We start from the raw sequence: 21079 nt of genomic DNA on the forward strand, positions 1-21079 counted from the left end.
ACGGAGTCGCCCTTTTAGAGTCACCTCAAATTAATATGTGATGTGTAAGGTTTTAGAGTCGCCTCTTACAAAGCATGTGAAACATAAAAGGCATCTAAAAATAAATTGAAAGTCATAAATGTCAACTACACTATAATAGGTGACATGTAAACTATACGTGTCCCGTCTTTCATCATGTGTGACTCATAAAGTATTAGTTAACGAGTCTCTTTTAGTGTTGTACTATTACAGGTGACACCTTTGACAAGTTTTCATTGACAAAAAGCAAAACCCTAAAAACCTCATTCATTCCCTTATCTTTTTTGTTCCTCTCTCATCGCCTCCCTCATTCATTCCCTTACTCCTCCATACTCTTTCCTCTCAATCTCATCCCTCATTCATTCCCTCACAAACTCACCAACAACGACTACTCCTAGTCCCTTCTCCGTTGTCAGATATCTCATATTCTATCGCTCACTCCTTTTTTTCACCTCAAAAGTGACGGCGAAGTCGTCTTCATGGTGGTCACCACCTTCTCCTCCGCCGTCTACTCCAAGTCGTCCCTTCTGTTCCTCAACGATAATCAGCCCCGATGCGCCTCTCACTGGTCTTCTCGCTATCGAGGTTAGGGTTTCCATCCACAAAAGAATTAATTGGTTTTTTTTCATTATAAAAAGTTAGGGGTTCATCTATTAGTCGATATTTTGGCTGAATTTTGATAATGTATAACTTGTTAATTGAATCGTTGATTGTGATTTTTTATTATGGAATTTTTGTGGCTATGCTTTGATTTTATATTTATTTGACCAATTATTGTTTGATTATTTTGTGGCTTTGTCAGTGATTTAATGTGTACATGAATTTATATATGTTTGTTGGTTATGGTTGAAATGTGAAGCTACTTACAAATTTTGTTTTGCTTAAGTTATAGATGAGGATAAATAATTTGGGTTTGTTGATTTGTGATGTAATTAATAACGAGGAAGCCTTTATCCACTTATGTTGAAGTTCTTCCATTCCAATATTTGCTCTTATTATTTTCTTTCATTCATATTTGTGTTATATATTGCTCCTTTAATTTTTATTTATTTTTTTTTTCTGGAAATTGAACTGGAACATTACGCAATTAGCCTCACGTTGCTTCTCCAATGTTAGTCACTATATGCAATTATCTCACACTATCTTTGTTAGTATAATGTCATTCAGTTTGTTTGTAGATTAGTGATGGTGAGTAATGCCAGAACTTTTTTAACTTCATAAACATAGATAAAGTGACAAACACTTCATCTAGAAGATCATGCTCCCTATGGTCTCTATATGGGCAAAGGCTACTTAATTTTTTAATTATCTTAGCCTATGTGGCATGAAAACTACAATGTTTTATGGCTTTTGACTAGTGATAGGCCTTCTTCATGGTACATTAATCTATGGGTTTTAAATATTTTTAATTTCCTGATCTTGTACTTGATTTTGAATGTATTTTCCCTGTCAATATTTCTGTAATAGGTTCATCGGATCTATTCAATTCTTAGTAGTCATGAGTTGAAGCCAAATAGTGAGACAATAAGAAGAATTATCAACATGAATGTTAGAATGAAAGATGTGAGTTTTAAAATGCTCACCATTCTTCATTTTTCATTTTCGTACGTGTTTCAGTCTACTTTTGCTTCATTTACCAATTCATCTTTTGCTACGCTCTGTAATTTGATAATGCATATACCGTGTTGAAGGATGTGGGGAAGATTAAGAAAGTTCCTTCAGCAAGTATGTACAATGTTATATTGGCTGTTATTACTAAGTTCCTTCCTCTATTACTAGAATTTGTGATTATTCTTATATAATTCTCAATCTAAAATTAAAAATGTCAGTTATTTAATGTCATTTGATATAATTTGATAAAGTGCACAATTGTTGCTTAGCTCTTTAATTAGTTTACTCACACCATATTCTATAAACTTCGTACTAATTATTTCATTTTGGGTCCTCAATGACCTTTGAGATGAAGAATTGATTATCGTCTACATTTAAAAAATTTAAATTGAAGTTTCTTTGCCAAGAATCTGACTTTGATTCATAACTCTATTAATTTAATTTTGGACATGACTCATTTTAATTCTTCTATGGCAATATTAATTAAGATTTAAGAATAATGTGCTACTGTATGTCGTGCATGCTAGTATATATATATATATATATATAAGATTGAACCTTATTGGAATTTTATGGCTGTTTAGTTGTTTCTTTGTTGAGCTTAGAGCTTATTGTCACTTGTCTTTGTTATTTTAGGATGTCTATGTTTATGTTGATATTTCTAATGTTAGTTTTATAGAAGTTTTCAGAAGCCTATTAGCTCAAATGTGCTATTGCATAGGTCAAGTCCTACATAGGTTGTAATTATAGTAGCAAGTGTGAATTTAATGAGGAAAAAGAAAAAAAAATGTATTCCGGGCATCGCTATTCAGAATGATACTTTTCAATTACTTTACGCGTCGCCTCATAAAAACCAGAGGACTCATAAAATACACCTAACGCGTTGCTTATAAAGAAAAAGGCGACTCATAAATCAACCTGACGCATCACCTGTAATAAAAAGACGACTCATAAACCAACCTAACGCGTCACTTGTAATGAAAAAGGCGACTCATAAACCAACCTAACGCGTCACCTATAATGAAAAAGGCGACTCATAAACCAAGCTAACACGTCACCTATAATGAAAAAGGCGACTCATAAACCAACCTAACGCGTCATGTTATAGGCGATGCGTTAAGGGGTACCTATTGTGTCGGTGCCTGTAGTGTCGCCCTTGACGCGATGTGTAAAATGATTTAGAGGCGACTCGATAGGGGTTTTTTTGTAGTAGTGTAATGTAGGGTTGTTTAATTTTCTATTGATGTTATGTTATGAATTATGTCTCTATTCTATTATAATGTATTATTTCTAAATTCCGGATATTCCAAAATTCCGGTTATCGAACTACTATGTTTGTATTTCTAATAGGAGTAGTATTTTCGTACTACACCATGCACTATTAATTTCGCACTATGTTCGTAATATTAAGTTGTTGAATTAATATGTTGACTTATCCTCTTAATTATTATTTTAACATTATCATGTTAGTTATCCTTCCATATATTTCCATATATCATTACATATTTTAAATAATTATTTTATAAATACCTACATCACATCCCAAAATATATTTTTTGTAATGTTAAAATTATTTTCTAATGTTAACGTAATGATATTCATTAACATGTTGACAACTTAACATGAATATTTTGTAACATGAATACATGTTAAATAACCTTTACCAATAAATATTTTTTAATATTCCTTGCAAACACATTGGACCATTAATTTAAAGATTTAGAATAGGTCCATTAAGTAAAAATTGGACCATACCAAGTTTTAGAATTAAGTCCATTTGCAGATTAAGTTGCGGATAAAGTCCATTTGTAGATAAAGTCCATTACATACTTACAATAGCTTTCAATTCCTAACAAAGTATCATTTCCTAACTTAATGATTCATGTTGGCCTAACAGTTGCAACTCAGTCAGGAAACCCATGATTCATCTTAATGATTTATATAGGCCCAACAGTTGCAACTCACTTAGGATCCTCATTGAACACCATTTCGTTTTATGAACTCATCCTCATGCAACACCCCATCCTCAGGCAACACCCCATCAAAGTACATCGATTCCGAGTAATCGCAGTAGTCACCGGCTGTTCCATCCTGTCCAAGAAGCAACTGATTCCTCACCGTATCTTCGCTTAACTGGTCAAAGCACATACCACTTTTCGTAAAAATCAAGTTCACATATGCTACATCAAGTGACAAAGTCCAGCAGAATGATTAATATCACATAATTATATAAACTTAATGCAATTGAAATAATTTGATAAAATTACCTGCAAACTTTGAATTAAGATGTGATCAAAATCGATTTGCCTTGCAACACCTTGATCAATCAACTCATTAAAATCACCGACTGCATCTGCTTGCTTTTTTTTTTGGCTCGCTCCATTCGCCACTGCTTCTCTGCATAATTTTTCCTCCTTTCTTCCTTTTCACAACACACTTTCTTGTACATCGTCATAAACCTAGTAGCTCTAACACACCCAGGTCCCCTGTTTGTAGGTGGATCCTTAATGCCACATGCAATTGGTTGGGATACATTCACAATCGCACGTTCATCTTCACATTCAGCCAAAAGTCCACCTACAAACCAAACTCCTGCCCACAGAGGAAGGAGTATGAAATTGGGCTGAAAACAATGCATTGTTAACACTATGTGGCGTGCTCTTAGTCTTGGCCTCACCAACATTACTCAGAGGAAGAGTTGGTTTCACTACCTCCTTAATCTTCACCTCTAACTGTTGAAGCCCATCAATAACAATTCTCAATGCCTCGTCATTCTCACTTGCAAGACATGATATTGGCTCAAATGCAACATCATCTTATCATATTGAAGAACTTCCGCAGTCTTAGACAGATCATGGTATGCTACTTTTACTATGGTATGCTTGTGGTAAATATCTTTCCGCCATCTATCCAAAATGTATTTCTTTGGCACATCAGGGATTTGTTGGACCTCAAGAGCATTAATACAATGCTTGCAAAGAATCCCATTGCACTCGAACAACATGCATTCACATTCAACTTCTTCTGTTTTAGCATTGTACAATACCCGGTACATTTGCCACCTGTTTACTGGTTTCTCCTTCTTGTCAATGTCACTGAAGACATAAACTTTGTCTTTGATAAGGTGCTCATACAACCCCTCTCATATCTCCTTCATACTACTGCAATTACAATACATCAACCTCTTACACTCCCGTTGCACCTCCACGAATTTCGCATCCGTATATACATTTCTAAATGTCTCCTTTATCTTAAAATCTGTTATTAGGCCACGAAGATACATAGCATAATTCCCACCAGTTAACCGTTTTGCTTCAATGCGGTGTTCCATAGCCCTAACATATCTCTCAGCAAAATCATATAGACCAGTATGCTTATAAAAAAAAACTCATCAAAAAAATTATAGATGCTCTCTGACCTTTGAGTTGTCTTCATTCCAGCCTAAAACATGTGCTTCATTGCTGCCGGAATCCATATTTCCCTCTCCGAGTACAAAACAACCAACCACAAGTTACTCTCTAGCTTATGCGTAGGTATAAACTCCTTCCATCTCAATTGGAACTCTTCCCTACTTAAACTATCATAAATAATATTTTTCAGCTCATCTTTAAAATTCAGCATACCCTTTACACTTCCCTAACTTGCTGCCGAATTTATCAGTGATATGCTACAAACACCATCTATGCCTTGTTTGTGGCATAACTTCCTTCAACGCCTTGCGCATGGTTGCATCTTGATTAGTCAAGATAGCCATCGGAGGGATCTCCCCTACAACATCAATCCAAGTAAATAACACCTACCTAATAAAAAATTCAAATAACATCAAAATTAGAAAAATATCTCAGCAATTACATCCAAATTTAATACAATTAAGAGAGCAAAATTACAACAAAGTAACAGATCACCTACTTGAAGGTTTCAGTGTTTTCACGAGAAATAAGAGCACAACCAAGCTAGGCTGTCTGACCGTGATGATTAACACCAACAAAATTTGCAAAGGGCAAATCATATTTATTCAATAGGAATGTCGTATCAAAACAAACAACATCCCCAAAGTCTTCGTAAGCAGCTCGACTTCGAGCATCGACCCACAAAACATCTTGAAGTACACCATTCTTATCCAACCGCTGCATGTGAAAGAAATTCTTGTTGTTAGTCTGCATCATTTGAAAATAATTCATCATTGCATTCGCATCACCATCTAAATTTTAGCTTCTTCTCCCTCGACCTTAAGTTATGCAAGTCCTTTTTAGTGAAACGCATATTCTCTAGGCCATTCCTCTCACTAGCCATCAGATTATGCATAGTTAAAGTGCTTATCCCAACATCAGCAGCAAATTTAAGCTTTTTCCTAACATGAGGCATCCTCTCCAATTCTGCCAATCTATACTTCGAAACTAGCAATGCTTTGGAAGGGGTTGGATTATGGTTCTTATGCTCCAACTCCACCTTCTTCAACTCCCATTTCCCATTCTCCAACAATCCAACATATACCTTTGCAAGACACCCACATTTTTTGGACTTCTTCGTTGCTACGTGTTCCCCTTCTAACTCCCTTGCCAATCTTTTCCCACCAACTTTCTTCCTTGTAGCTGGTTTACCATAACAGTCGCATTTCCATGTTGTAGCACGTTTAACCTTAACTCCTCCCACAACCTTATAGGCACTTTGAGCAAGCACCACCCCAAACCCTTGCTGCTTGCCATACGCGTTGTAATACAAATCCGCTTCTTGTCACGTATCAAAAATCATACCCACCTGAGGAGGCTCCACGGTAACACAGTTCATGTTCACCATAGACTTGCACTCAGCTCGTTCTCATCTGGAGTGCAATATCCTCCACTTTCCCCACTCCCCTCCTCTACATAATCCACAACCATTTTACCTTCATTGTCATCCATTTTATCATCATCAATAAACATCACTTCATCTTCCTCAAATCTTTCATCCTCTCCTTTTTCCCCCAACAAACAACCATTAACTTCTTCTGACATTTACACCTATATCGAGGTAATTCAAGGCAAATTAACACAAACACACACATATTCCACAAATACAATACAATAACAAATATTTTCCACAAAATTAGATAACTAACTACGCAAATAAATGCTTCAACCAACTAAACAATTAAATCAGAAAACTAACTAAACTAAATCAAAACAACTAACCACACAAAATCAAATAACTAACTACACAAATACAATAAAATAACAAACATTTTCCACAAAAACAGTACCAAATTAAACTAGTTTAGTTTTCAAACATCTAAACCACTCGAATTCAATTATGGATATCAGATTTTGTCATGTAGCTTCAAAACTTTACCAAAACACCAACAATTTAGCAACAAATCACTAATATAGCAACACTTTAGCAACAAACACTAAAATACCTAATGACATACAAATCTAAGATTCAACACCGATAATGGGACTTACAAATCTAATGAATGACCCAAGCAGCTTCAGCTCAAGCAATAACTCGCCTCCACTTCCGCTTCAAATGCCCATAATTAATACTTGCAATTCACCAACCATAATCGAACAAAAATGACCCAAAAAGCAGCTTCAACCCAAGCAATCATTGCCTCCACTTCCGCTTCAAACGCCAAAATAATATTTGCAATTCACCAACCCTAATCGAACAAAACATACCGCGTATCACCATTAAAATTCCCCAAACATATACCAACTAATTAAATCACCAATTCACAAAACATACCTGATTCGGAAACCTAGGAATTGAATTTTTCTTCATACTTGAATTGATAGCCGAAGAGAAGTGCAAGGAGAAGACAGTGAGAAGTGCGAGGAGAAGAACTGAGGATGTGTTGAAATTGCGAAATTCACCATTCAATTCAACAAGGGTCTTCAACGGGACATTGTTTACCAACGGAGAGCTCAAAATACGACGTACTTTGTATATTCAACACCAATACATTTACTTCGTATAAAGATACACCATGTACCACAATCGGGCCCCACAACCGTAATATTTTATTACTTTTTCATTGTGCTATTCATAGCACCGTGCGGGGAAGAGGATTACCTATGTGGCCAGACACATATGAAACTTTGTGTCCAAAAGGTGAGATTCATAATTAAAGTTGTTAGAGATAATATAAGTTAATTTTACATTCAAATACTTCGTATGTGCTATTTGAGACATTACAAAAATACGGAGTAAATACAATGTATAATACATAACAAAGAGAGTATTTTAACATTAGATTGAGATTGATTAAATTTTGTAGAGTCGTATATCGAAATTTCTTAGAACTTTCTATCACTTTCGTCATCTTCCACCCTAACGCAGGTCACCCAATCTATCCAACATTTCATCGAAAATTCACATATACTTCTCCTTTATCTTTTTTATTTTGGCGTTTGAATTTTTAATTGAAAAAGTCTACTATTTAAATTCTCTCTTTGTCAAAAAAAAAAAAAAAAAAAAAAAAAAATCGCAATTCAGACTATTTCAATTCAAATATCAAAGAAAAGCATCTTAAATTCAGCCACAATTCGCAAACATCAGCAGTAGCAGTAGAAAGAGATTCAGAGAATTTACGATGCAACGAATCTTCGGTGCTAAGAAACAAAAAGATCCTCCTCCTTCAGTTTCAGATGCTTCTGATCGGGTATTCTTCGCTAATTCATCGAATTTTATCTATGTACATTGAAATTGAATTAGGGTTTTGATTTTTGGGATTTAGGGTTTGGAATTTTGTTTAAATGTTTTTATGAATTGATTGTAATGGAGTTTAGCTTTAATTTGGTTATCTCTATATTTTTTGAGCTCAATGTGAGGATTGATTGGTTTAGTTTGAGAAAATTATGTCAAAATCTGTTCTTAATTTTATCAAGTGGTCAAATTATAGTGTTAATTTTGTGGAAACAATGCGTGGTTTTCAACTCAAGAGGGTTGGAGATAGAAATTAATATTGGAAGAATGAATTGAGCTGTTTTAAGCTGTATAAATCTGTCTACCGAGGATTTTGATGAATGCCCCAAACCGAAAATGTTAAAGAAAAAACTATGGGATCATGAAACCTGCTTTGAACTTGATATATTTACTTCCTGGAGTTTACTATATATTGTGCATGAAGTTCCATGACTGTGGATCATCCTTATTGCCTATGATATTAAGGAGGCTAGTTTTCGTGTTAAAACGTGTTACACTTCTCATTCGTATTAACAAGCCATAATCTTAGTTCATTAAATAGGGTAATTCTGAAAACAAATTAAGCTTTAGCAGTTGTTAGTTCATACTGGTTTTAGGACTAAATGAAGCAAGCTTCTGTTAATTAGACTTGTTTAAGCTTAAAAGTTACTGAAGATCATTTATATGTATCTAGTTTATTACTTTATAATGTGTCATGAGCATCACGTGGGTCCTTGTGCTTATTTTGTGGTTTACTTGTCTGAATAGACGCATACCTATTATGATTATTTGTATCGTCACCTTGATGTATTTATTTTGCATGGTGCTAGATCAACAAAAGAGGGGAAAATGTTGATGACAAGATCAAAAAGCTTGATGCTGAATTAGCTAGATACAAAGAACAAATCAAAAAGACACGGCCTGGTCCTGCCCAGGAAGCTGTAAAGGCTCGAGCAATGAGGGTCCTTAAACAAAAACGGATGTATGTCCTTTCTCCTTACTGTTTTTTGTTGCATTTTGGTGCAACTGTTTCCTACTGTTTTGAGCAGTCACTTTTACCTGTATAAAGTTAACGCTATGTTAAAAGTCGACTTTGAGAACATCATTCTATCACGATTATAGTGCAATGATCTATTTTATGAATGACCTGAAATGTGTAATGTTTTGTTATTCATGATGTTTCCAACTTCTGTTTGGAATCTGCCAGTCTGGAATAATTTCTTTGTCTCCATTGAATTCAGCAGCATTTACAGTAGCAGAGCACCTAGCATGAATCTTAATGTTGGTGAAATCTAGGAAAGTCAGGATGCACTCAGTCAAACTTCTATTTAGGAATGGTCAAAATCTTTGAACTGTTGAGTATATTAAATTAGTTTTAACATTGTGCCATCCATCTTTCTATGCCTCTTCAAAGTAGATATTATGTTGACAATTAGAAGTTCAGAAAGTTGGGCTAGTGGGCTCCCATCTGCTTCAAAGTTCTGTCACTGCTAGCTAGTTAGGAGAAGCTGTATCAGTTGTGATAATTTTTGAAAAATAGAATTTTGAAGAAAGGAATGCTACCAAGTAAAAATAAATAAAATAAAATACCCTATGACATAACGTAATAATTGTATAGGGCTATAGACGTAAATATTTTACAATCTTTAAGTTAGCCTACTCAAAAAAATAGTAAGTTAAAAATGAATTTTTTTTTTTCCACGTTATGTGTGAGATTTCAGAGCTGACAAACTCAGGCTCCATTAGGTTCATCACGTGATAGGTAAAACTTGGTATATTGTTGTTTTTTACAGAGATGGGTAAAGACTCGTTATAATTGTTGTTTAGGGTGGCCCCTAGTTCTTGATTCAATTCCTCATAACAGATATTCTAGAGATCCAAATCAGGGTTTTTATCTGGTTTATTATTCTCTGAGCCCCTTTTTGATTGGCATAAATTACCTTTAGCTTATAAACACCACTGCCTCTATTGATATACTTGATCATATAAGACCTGGAACTGCTGGAAGTCTACATATCTTGTGTAGGACTGTAGGTTAGCATTGTTTTACTTGATTATTGGCAGTCTTCCCATGAGTTGAGTTGCACCAATCTTTATTGCTTTGGATTGAGATTTTGTTTGTGGTTTTTGTGACCTGCTGCTTAGTGTAGGAAATCATTCCCTGCTGATATAATTCATTTTACGTAGTAAATCATTCAATCACTTAATTAAAAATCTCTTATGTTAACTTTTTTTCAAATTATTACCCCCTGAGAATTATAATATGCATCATGTTTTTGTGATAGCATGAATGATTAAGTCAGACTAGCTTTTTGTTAGCTCATCTTTGTTGTTTTTCTTTGTTGTATGGCTGATGTCTTTCCCAAAGTATCTATGAAATCTTTTCTTCTAAATATACATAATACTTATTCCGTTTTTCTTTTATCGCGCCGTTAGGACTTTTACACCATTCACACTATCTTCTTTGACTATCTTTTGTGAATTATCCGTAAGGAAAAACATAGCCATGTGGGATCTAGTTAAATTAGTCTTGAAATCTACTTTTTATAATTTTTACTAAAGTATAATTAAAGATATAAATAGCCAAAGTAATGCATTGGCAAGCGTGAAATCACTCATGGTGCAATAAAAAATAAAACGGAGGAAATATGACTCTCTTCCATTAGACTGATGGTGCTAAGTTAGAGGCTTTGAGGGCTCAATATTGCATATATATATGTGCATGCAAGTGAGTCGCCATTTACTGGTTTGTTATGTGATTTTTGTGGCATATTTTGCGAAGTCATTCTAATGTATAGATCTTGATCGTGGATTGTGAATAGGTATGAAGGGCAGCGTGATATGCTCTACAATCAAACATTCAATCTTGACCAAGTTTCCTTTGCTGCAGAGGGTATAAAGGATGCTCAGCAAACTGTGAGTATTATGAACTGACATTGCTTATTGCAGTGACCGCTTTTTGCATCTTATCTATGTTGGCTTGCTACCAAGGTCTCATTCATTTATTGAGTTCATGTTTCATTAGTGAAGTGGTTCAACTGGTACTGCCTGAATACAAGTTACTTAAATGTAAAAAGCTTGTGGAATTATACTTTCTGTGGAAGTTACAGTTGCATCTTAAGAAACTTCCTCTTGACTGGACTTGTTTTTCCTTATTAAGGTTACAGATGACATTAGACATGAAATTTAAGTCTCATTGTTGATGGTATTTTGTCTTATCAATATTACGAGTTTACAATGATGATTTAAATGATCAGTGTATTCTGAGTGGACTTAAAGAATAAATTCTTTTGTTGTGGGGGGCCTTTGGGTAATGAAGCCTGATATTTTCAGGATCTGTCATAAGTATCTATAATGTATGATGCCAATTAAGGAATGCATCTCTTACCCACATTGTGTGGACTGCTGTTTTTGGTATTGGCAAAGCTGGGCTGCACGATTTATCATGGAAATATCTGTTTGTCTTGGTAGTATTTTACAGGGCATGGTTCAAGTCAGTTGAAGGGCAGCTTTATGTGTAACGTGTTTGGAATATTCTGCCTACCTCATGGAGGTAGATCACTATTGCTAATGAAACCAAATTTACTTAGTCTGTGTCAGAATGTGGTTGTATGCTGTATGCTTCTGATGTTTGTTTTATGGTACATGGTAGTATATAGGTTTTGTTAGATATGATTGAAGAATTTTCTGTCTTAATTACTGCTGGTGCCATTTTCTCTTTGTTTCTCATCAGATGTCAGCATTAAAAGCTGCAAACAAGGACTTAAAAGGAATGATGAAGACAGTAAAAATTCAAGAAATAGATGTAAGCAATTGTATTTTTGCTTTATACTTGAGTTCTATTGAAAGTTTAAGTCTGCTTGGAAGCTAACTGATTTGATGTTATGTAGAACCTGCAAGATGATATGATGGACTTGATGGATATGAGTAATGAGATTCAAGAAACCCTTGGAAGAAGCTACAATGTGCCTGACGACATTGATGAGGATGACCTGATGGGTGGTATGCTTTTATCTTATAATGATGTCTTATCAACAAATGTTGTTGTAAGAATTTGCTATGCTAATCATCTTATATGTTAATAATTGTGTGCAGAGCTCGATGCACTGGAATTAGATATGGAATCTGAGAGTCATGGGGTTCCTTCTTACCTTCAGTCTGAACCTGATGTCGAGGAAGAGCTCAACTTGCCAGCAGCTCCTACTGGTTCTGCAGCAGTGCCTGGGAGAGCCAATGTTCAGGTAACTACACAATAGTCCATTTCTGCTATTGTTCGGGTTTCAAGTTTATCTAAGAGCTTTAATATCAAACTTTATTGAAAGGAAAAAATGAATTGAAGTGATTTTTGTTACCTAATTACTGTCTCTTTCTATTCCAGTCTGAGGATGAACTGGGCTTGCCCTCTGTACCCCGAGCATCCCTTCGTACTTAACAGGAATGAATTAAAGGAGCTGGTTTGATACATCTATCTACAACTCATTGTGCAGAATATTGTTGTAGTGAACTCTATTGTTCCAATTTTTTGGGTGGTGGTGGGTTATTATTGGGAGGAGGTTGGTATTTAAAGTGTGAAAATATTTTTTACGGTTTTGTTGGTAATAATTGGACCAAATGTACAATTTGCCACTTGAACAAGGAGTATATAGAGAGAAATTGATGTTTGATATTGTAATTAGACTTTCTTGCCAAAATACGCATTTTTTTGTAGCTGTTTTCATCTGCAACTTGAGAAGCCTGAATCAGATTTACAGTTGAGACTAATTTTCATTTTTATTTAAATTGAGTACGGACAGGGGTATACTATTTAGAGTAGTCCCCTCCTAATTAAGTCTGCCAATTAAGAGTCCTTAGCAGATTTGATCCTGTGACCTCGGTCATTTATCAGATTTTGCCCCATGGGCTATGGCACATGCATATATGTGTTTGCCTTGCATCCCTCTTCCCTCTTTGCTTAGACTATGGTTGTTACATTACTCCGTCCCCTTTTGATAGTCACTTATGTCATTTTAGGTCACCCAAAATGTTAGTCACATTTGCTTTTTTCAAGTATCATTAATATTATTTTTTTTACCAAAATTCTCTCATTTGCAACAAAATTTATGCAAATTTAACTATTTCATGTAAATTTTACTTTTCCAATGTACTTTAATTACTTTCTCTCTCTATTTTTTTGCATAGTCAATGTAAATTTACTTTTTCAATGTGCTTTTGCTACTTATTTATATTTATTAATTCCCGAGATTTTTTATCAAAAGTGACTATTAAAAGGGGACGGAGGGAGTAATATTTAGCTCATCTTTTTCATGCATCAAGAACTTGTCTTGTTATTGTTCAAGTACTCTAAGTTGTTCTTGATTACAATACAAATGGTGTTCACTTAAGTTAGTGATTGGTCTACGTATATGATTGTCATGCTCAAGGGCATACAAGTCATTTGAACGCTCCCATCTACTAGTATATATTAGTACTCGTATATGATAAATCTATTGATGATCCATTCCCAATTGAGTTCTATTTGAAGGTTAAGTTGTTTCAGTGGCTAATTGTTGTAGAGGTTTAGGGGTAGTTTTAACTTTTAATGGGGCATGTGGTGGATTTGGGTTAGTGGGTGATTGTTATAGAGGTTGGCCATTGGTTTTTGATGGGCGGTAGTAGGTTGTAATACAACTGTTATAGGTAAATTCCTAACAAATGTAATTGGTAAGTATAGTTGAATCCACACCGTAGTGAAAAAAATTGCATCTTTCAACCTTAAAATTGAGGTTTAATCCCCACTAGAAATAATTTGAGGGTAGGGTTTCCTTACCCTTCCCCCCTCATTCTCAAAGTGTCTAATCCACATATAGCGGACAAAAAAAGAAAAAAAAATCGCTAGGTTTGAGGTATGGTCAAACTATTCTTTCTAGCATTCGAGGTATGGAGAAATTAAACCATTTTTTAAATTATCTAGAAATTAAACAGTGTTACATGTATAAAATTCAAGGTTTAAATAATTAAAAAATGTGAAAATAGTTTAACCTAGAGTTGTAATCTACCAAGTTTATAATACAAAATCTATTAAAATATTATTAAAAATTCAATTAGTGATGTCTATCTTAGAACATGAGCACGACACGACACATTCGCAAGCTTTGATCTTGCATTATTTACCTTATAAATCTTAGTAATTACATATTTTTACTCACTATATGCTTCTTTATCTACTTTTTCTCACAATGACTTTTCTCTACACAATATCTTGAGAAACATTTATGTAAGACCCATTATACCATCATAAGACCACTTTTGTGAATCAATAAGTGACCTTGTGATAGTAAGGCAGTCTTGCTTTCATCTAATTGTCTTTCGTTTTTAGTATTATTTGTGTAATAAAGTAATCCCTTCGTTTTCTTTTAATCACAGCATATTTATTTTGTGAAATTGCAAATAAATTATAAAATTACTTTATTTATCCAATAATGCTCACCATCTCTCTCCACATTAGACGTGTTTTTCTTTTTATCTATGTCTCTATCCTCTCCCACAATAGTAATACACCCTGCCCGGCTGCCCCCCTCTCCGGTTGCAATGAAAAGAGAACGTAAGAATTACTATGTTAAGAACAATATGAATCTGAGATAGTATGTTATTCACCTTATTGAGTCAGCCTATGTTTTTTTAGTTCATAAGGAGCACCACCATACCACCATACCGCCAATTCAATTTAGTAAAATGATTAAATTTGTTGTTTAAAAATCTTTATTACTTATATTAGAGTAGATGTCAAATGGCTATTCATTAATGATATTATTCTTCTTGTCAATCAAAAAAATAAAAATTAGTACACTCTTGTTAGAAAATGAGTTTATGTCTAGGTGAATCTTGTGTATCTAGTATAATTGAATATTAGGACATCCAATTGATAGATAGATTGACTTGTTAGTACATGTTGTGGATATGAAAGGGCGTTATAATGTACATCTTGTAAATAAATGGAACCTCAATACATCTATCAAGTTTAAGATGAACCGACCAGGCTACCAAGCAAAAAATGTTCTTAGAAGAAATATACTACTCATAACGATACCCAACAGCAAAAAGATATTGAAGTAATTCACATAAGTTCTCATTCGTGCAGCTGCAGTGGAAATTATTTCCATTTTTTTTTATCACAATATTCGATCAAAAAACTGGCAAATCATTTGGATGGGAACAACCTAGCCTTCAAAGATCAGATTCACAAATGAAGTTTTGTCCAATCCAAAATCTGCCATGATACTTCTCCAGAATCAGTCTCATTTGAACCAACATATGTGTCGATTGTGCTGCTTCGAGAATTTGCCAGGCTGAGCTTTAGCCTCTCAGCTTCTTTGCTCAGGGTCTGATATTCTCCTGTCAAATGGAATTAAAGTAACGAACTTAGACAATTTTTAGTAAAGAAGGAATGTTGTTGTCAAAAATATATACTACCTCCATCAACTTTTAGTTGCAACTTTGGAATATTTTATACCTCACAAATAATAGCCCAAAGTTGCAACTAAAAGTTAACGGAGGTAGTATTATGTAGCCCTTTGCCTTTAATGATTACTGCTAAACATGAAAGGCAAAATCTGGTACGTAACAGTGTCGCAAAAATCTATTGGGAGACTAGAGTGCTATCCCACGGCCAGGGTAACTACATACTCAGTTTCAAATTAGTCAACATATTTTGACTTTAGATACCATTCACAAACTCTAATTTCTCTCATTATATAATATCTAACTTTACTTTATTCTACTTATTTATATAATAAAAATATTTGCAATTGAATTTATGCATTAACAAACGAGATAAAAGAAACATGTTAACCAATTAGGAAGGAAGCACTTACAGAGGGCAACCTCATACTTTTTAGCGTAACTTTTAGTGTCACCCTCACAAATCACGATGAATCTTAATGAGACAGTCTTACCCAAGAATTAATTGACATAAAAGAGCGTATCCAAACTAGCACTAAAACATCAAACTATTCAGTTGGCTCCAACCTTATTAGCAAAAGATGACTATATTACATAGTTGCCAACTTGACTTTATAAGAAATATTTTATGTTGAGTGGTTGCAAACCGATCAAACCTTGTGGGTATACAACAAGTTGTTGAGTGGGAGTCAGCCAGAAAAGGTCCAATGATTTGGAACCTTTAGGTTATTGAGTTTATAATAATTGGCCTGAAAAAAAAAAAAAAAAAAAAAAAAAAAAAAACTAGGATAATGGTGTCACATTAAGCATGACTTTAACATAAAAGATGTAATCTGTTACTTTGTATTTAGCAAGGAATCCTCTTAATCTTCCCAATTATGATCACTCTGCACTAGTGACTCTGTTTTTGCATTCTGGATAACTCAAGTTTCATAGAAGGCCATAACGACGTACTCAGAGAAGCTAACAGAGTTGAAGTTTTACTATATCAGAAAATTGGCTATTACTTTTGAAGAGCACAAAATATAATGTGAAGCAGCTGTTGAAAACAGGATGTATTGTCACTTGCATTCAACGTAAAAGATAAGCACAGGAAGACATTAAATAGTAACAAAGAGATTCAGGCTTAAAAAAAAAAAAAAAAAAAAAAAAAAAAAAAAACACTGATTGTTACAAAAAATTAAAACGAGGAAGTATAGGCTCACCATCCATCAACAGCTTTTGTTGCTGTAGCTTTGCCACCTGCTGCTTTAACTTGTTATTCTCCAGAGACAAACCAACTTTTTGCTGAAGCAAGGTAGAAACCCTTATTGATAGCTCTGATTGCAATGTCTGCAACACAGAACAATTATTCAGAACAGCTGACCGGAAGAGGGGGGTGAGTATGAAACAAGAAAATCCCCAGACAAGTACTACTAAATTGTTCATTGTGAACCTCTAGAACAAAAGACCAAAATATCACTAGATAGATTTTAGTGAGAGTCAAGTTTCAAATAATTAAGTTTTGCACATAGTATGGTTCTTAAAAATTTGCCTGCCTCATTGCTTAGTCATATTCCAGAAGGAAAAAAAAAAAAAAAACTGGTGCTTAGAGGTGTCGAGAAAATATAAATGTCCTCTAGTTGACTTCAATCTTTGCATATGATAAGCAAGCATTAACATAACCAGTTAAAAGTACCAATAGTCATTCTAGATCCTGGGAGACGGGGGTCGGGGGGGCAGGGGCATGCAAAACATCTGGGAAGGCGATATGGCACTTTCGAGGGTATGAATTCTGCATGCAATTGAATAATACAAAACACTTTTTGGTGGGATTGAGGACTATTCTTTAGGTAAAATACGTTAGAATGCATTCATTAAGAGTCTGGAAGACAATTTTGAAGAACCTACTACTCTACTTATTACATAATTTTTATAATATTTGGTGAACCCAAAATTGACATGAAATCAAGCATGAACATGGCCATTAAGTTGCTTTGTTAACTCTAGACATTCATATAAAGCACTGACAATGAATATCACCAAGCAATGTTGCAAGTTGGAAACTATATAGTTTACAATGGATTCACAGAAAGAATAAGGAGCTTTATGCAACAACTAGCAATAAATAAGGGCTTTCATTGTTAATGCTTCTAGTCGGTTCTCATTCATTGGTAATGGCTACCAAGGGTAATTTTAAACACCTTATGCACTAAGCTATAAAAATTCTATTGGCCATTTGTTTGTCTTTAAATGATAGTTGGCTACTATTTGTAATAGATAGGTTACCTATTGTACATAAAGTTCCTTAAATCATGACTTTAATCGAAGAAGCTGTAAGAAGGAGTTTAAGTTTCTGATAAAAAAAAATAAATAAATAATATTTTTTATTTTTAATTTTTCTAAGCCTTCACATGGAAATCTAATGGATACATGAACTTACATACAAAATCTGTTCTAAACTCATAAGCTTTAACTTGGCTTCCACTTATCTGACAAAATCCCATAGCACAAACACTTATACCATGACTGAATCTATTATGGCTAAGTCTGACTTGAGAATATTAAATTTATCCAACCAAAAAAAACGGGGAAAAAAAAAAATAACACACTTTAACTAACTGTTACTATATTTTGAGGATACGGTGATAACTTCTCCTGTCCTCTTAATCTTTCTTAGAATATACTTTTGTAATCACATAGGTTGCTTTGCCTCTCTCTGCTTTTACCTAAAATAATGTGTCATATGTAAGTGTTGTAATTTTAGTGAAATGATTATTTACAAATCACCAAATGTAGTCAAAAGTATATAATGTGCAAATACTATAAACTATACAGAGGAAGTATAAAATATGTGTCCTAACCAGAAATGAATTGCTTGAATTTCAATCATCAAGGGAAAACAAAAAGTTAGGCAAACAACTTAAAGATATCAAGATACATGTCACAGGTCAGTTCACATATGATCTTAGACTTAATGGCTAGAGAGATAAATAAGATTCACTGCAGAAAATAAGAGTAGTTACATGCAAAAGATGATTGATAATTTATGCAAGGAAGAACATAATAAGAGGAAATATCTGCAAACAGAGATCTAATTTATTATGCGTCCTTTCATTAGTAGTGCAACAAGAGTACCAGCACATTGTAAGACAGAACATTATATCTCATAGCAGAAAACAGTATAATAAATTGTAATTACATATTATACCTGGAACACATTCACAGTTCTTTCTAGTTCAGCAATGTACTGAAGCTTGCGAGCTCTAGAGCGCTGTCCAGGATGCCTGTAAGTGATGAATCACCACAATATTTAGACACGTGTCAATCATATACATTTTCAAATTCAAATGAATACAAGGAAGATAGACATGTATAGCCTAATCAAACAGTAAACAACAAATATATGATTATGACTCAGCCAAAGATAAATAATTTACCTCTTTTCACTTTTTGCATCAATATTGTAGTAACTGGGTGCATCACAAAAATCATTCTTTAAGTCCAAACAAGTCCCATAACTCTGAGGATTCTCTTTGACAAAGTGCATAGGACTTTGATCAACGTAATCAGACATTGCCAAAAGCACTGTGTTATCCAAAAACTCTACAGTGGATCTTCGACGAGGAGAATTAGGGCCATATATACAACCAGATCCCAATATGTTACCATCCTCTACTTGTTCTTCCTCATGACTTGCAGACAGAAGTAAGTTTGGGACAATACCATCCAAAACAGCAAACGAATCACTAGCTGACCTACAGTGGCGAATCCCTTTAGGAACTGAGTCCGAGTTGCTTAACAAGTCATCTAGCCACGCTGGTTGTTCCTCCAACACCGAGCTTTGAGATAACGATCTATGATGTCTAGCACTGGACTTATTAACTCCATGGGAATAAATCGAGCTAGGGTCATGGGTTTGGCGTGCAACAGCTTTCTTTTGCAATGGGCACCGAGGTGGAAGTTGGGACGGTCGTGACATCTTCAAACTAAATTGTTCAACTAATTGTCCATGGTTTAGTCACACAAGGGTTATCTGTACATTAATACAACAAAGTTAGGCAATTATTTCACTAGTAGCCTCACCACAATAACATTGCCAATTAACCAGACTATAATTGCACCTAATTTTGGTTTTAATTCAATACTTCAACTATTTATCTACAAAAATATGCCCAACTCAGCAAATAAGCACATTGAACAGGAAATAACGAAGATTTGTAGATAAAGTAAATACAGGAAAACCCAAAACAGAATTAAAAAATATAAATATATTCAAAATAAAACAATGACAAAATCCCAGAAATATCGGATAGCATATATAGAGATTTCAAATTCAAAGAATAATTTAACTCATTTACAGAATTCCCCAAAACTACAGCCATTTTATCAGTAACATAAACAACCAAAATTCAACAATCAGCAAAGCAGGTAAAGGTTATATTAATCAAAGATCAAACAATGGAATAGTAAACCTAAACCAAGAAAAAAGTATACATGTATATAATATTAAAACTTACAAATTCATTTTCAAAAAAAAAAAAATAAACAAATAAAAAAAAATAAAAATCCTAAACCCAGCTCAGGAATGTTCAAAAGATACAAAATATTCAAAAATTCAAAATCCCACTTCTAAAAATTTATTTAAGTTAAATATAATAATCAAGTAGTATCGTTGAAATATTGTGCAGGCAGAATTTAGAAAAAAAAAAAAAATATAGAAAAGATGCAGATAACAGAGAATTATCATAGTAAGAAGGAATTTCTAAGTGAATATGTTATACTTCTTAATATATACAGTAGTACTACAGAACATTAGACAAATTCTGACCTTTTAAATTTCTGCTCCCAGTATTATCAGTAATCATAATTTACATAGCATAGAATCAGATGTAAGGCAAGGTAACAAGAAAGAGAGAAAAAATTAGGATGGAGGTGTTAGTAGTGGAAGATAGGAAGAAGAGAGCTGCAAATAGCTCGCTTTTGTTATGAGGAAGCCAAAAGGCCAACTCTTTGGTATGGGCTGTGTCCTCTTTTCGCCCCATCATTGGTTCATGTTGAGGTCCAAGAGACTCCACGTGTTACGACAAATGGGTTTCCAAGGAGGTTCTCGGTAAAGGAGTCAATTCGGGTTATTGGATCAGGATCGGTTAGGTCGAGTCATATTATGGTTATTTTAAATTGAAGCATATCCGTCCCTTATTAATAGTCTTTTATGACCTAATTTAAGTCCCAAAGTGATAGTTTTATTTGTTTTTTCCAACTACTATTAATATTAATTTTTTACCAAAATTCTCTTCAATTTGCATCAATATTTGTGCAAATTTAGATTCTCTATGTAAATTTTAATTTTGCATTTCCATATACTTTT

The 21079-nt window shown here is 34.1% G+C and overlaps 2 protein-coding genes across 3 annotated transcripts; one reads left to right on the forward strand and one right to left on the reverse strand.

Moving 5' to 3' along the window:
* Window positions 1-300: 300 nt before the first annotated feature.
* Window positions 301-12999, forward strand: LOC145574687 (vacuolar protein sorting-associated protein 60.2-like). 2 transcript variants are annotated; one of them, XM_081632528.1, is made up of 8 exons: window positions 301-603; window positions 1486-1581; window positions 9123-9274; window positions 11115-11208; window positions 12026-12097; window positions 12183-12294; window positions 12388-12533; window positions 12671-12999. In XM_081632528.1, exons 2-8 carry the CDS (start codon window positions 1561-1563, stop codon window positions 12722-12724), a joined length of 651 nt encoding a protein of 216 aa, XP_081488654.1. In that variant the 5' UTR covers window positions 301-603; window positions 1486-1560; the 3' UTR covers window positions 12725-12999. The 2 variants fall into 2 exon arrangements, with proteins under 2 accessions (XP_081488654.1, XP_081488653.1); XM_081632527.1 differs by lacking the exons at window positions 301-603; window positions 1486-1581 and adding an exon at window positions 7871-8269.
* Window positions 13000-15235: 2236 nt separating this feature from the next.
* On the reverse strand, window positions 15236-20717 carry LOC145576480 (uncharacterized protein At4g06598-like). Its single transcript, XM_081634236.1, has 5 exons — window positions 20540-20717; window positions 19149-19744; window positions 18920-18995; window positions 16935-17061; window positions 15236-15663 (listed from the first exon to the last, which is right to left on the reverse strand). The coding sequence occupies exons 2-5, from the start codon at window positions 19688-19690 to the stop codon at window positions 15509-15511; spliced, it is 900 nt and encodes a 299-aa protein (XP_081490362.1). The 5' UTR covers window positions 19691-19744; window positions 20540-20717; the 3' UTR covers window positions 15236-15508.
* Between the last annotated feature and the right edge of the window lie 362 nt (window positions 20718-21079).

Source organism: Chenopodium album, chromosome 13 (assembly GCF_948465745.1).
Source record: "Chenopodium album chromosome 13, dcCheAlbu1.1, whole genome shotgun sequence".
NCBI lineage: Eukaryota > Viridiplantae > Streptophyta > Magnoliopsida > Caryophyllales > Amaranthaceae > Chenopodium > Chenopodium album.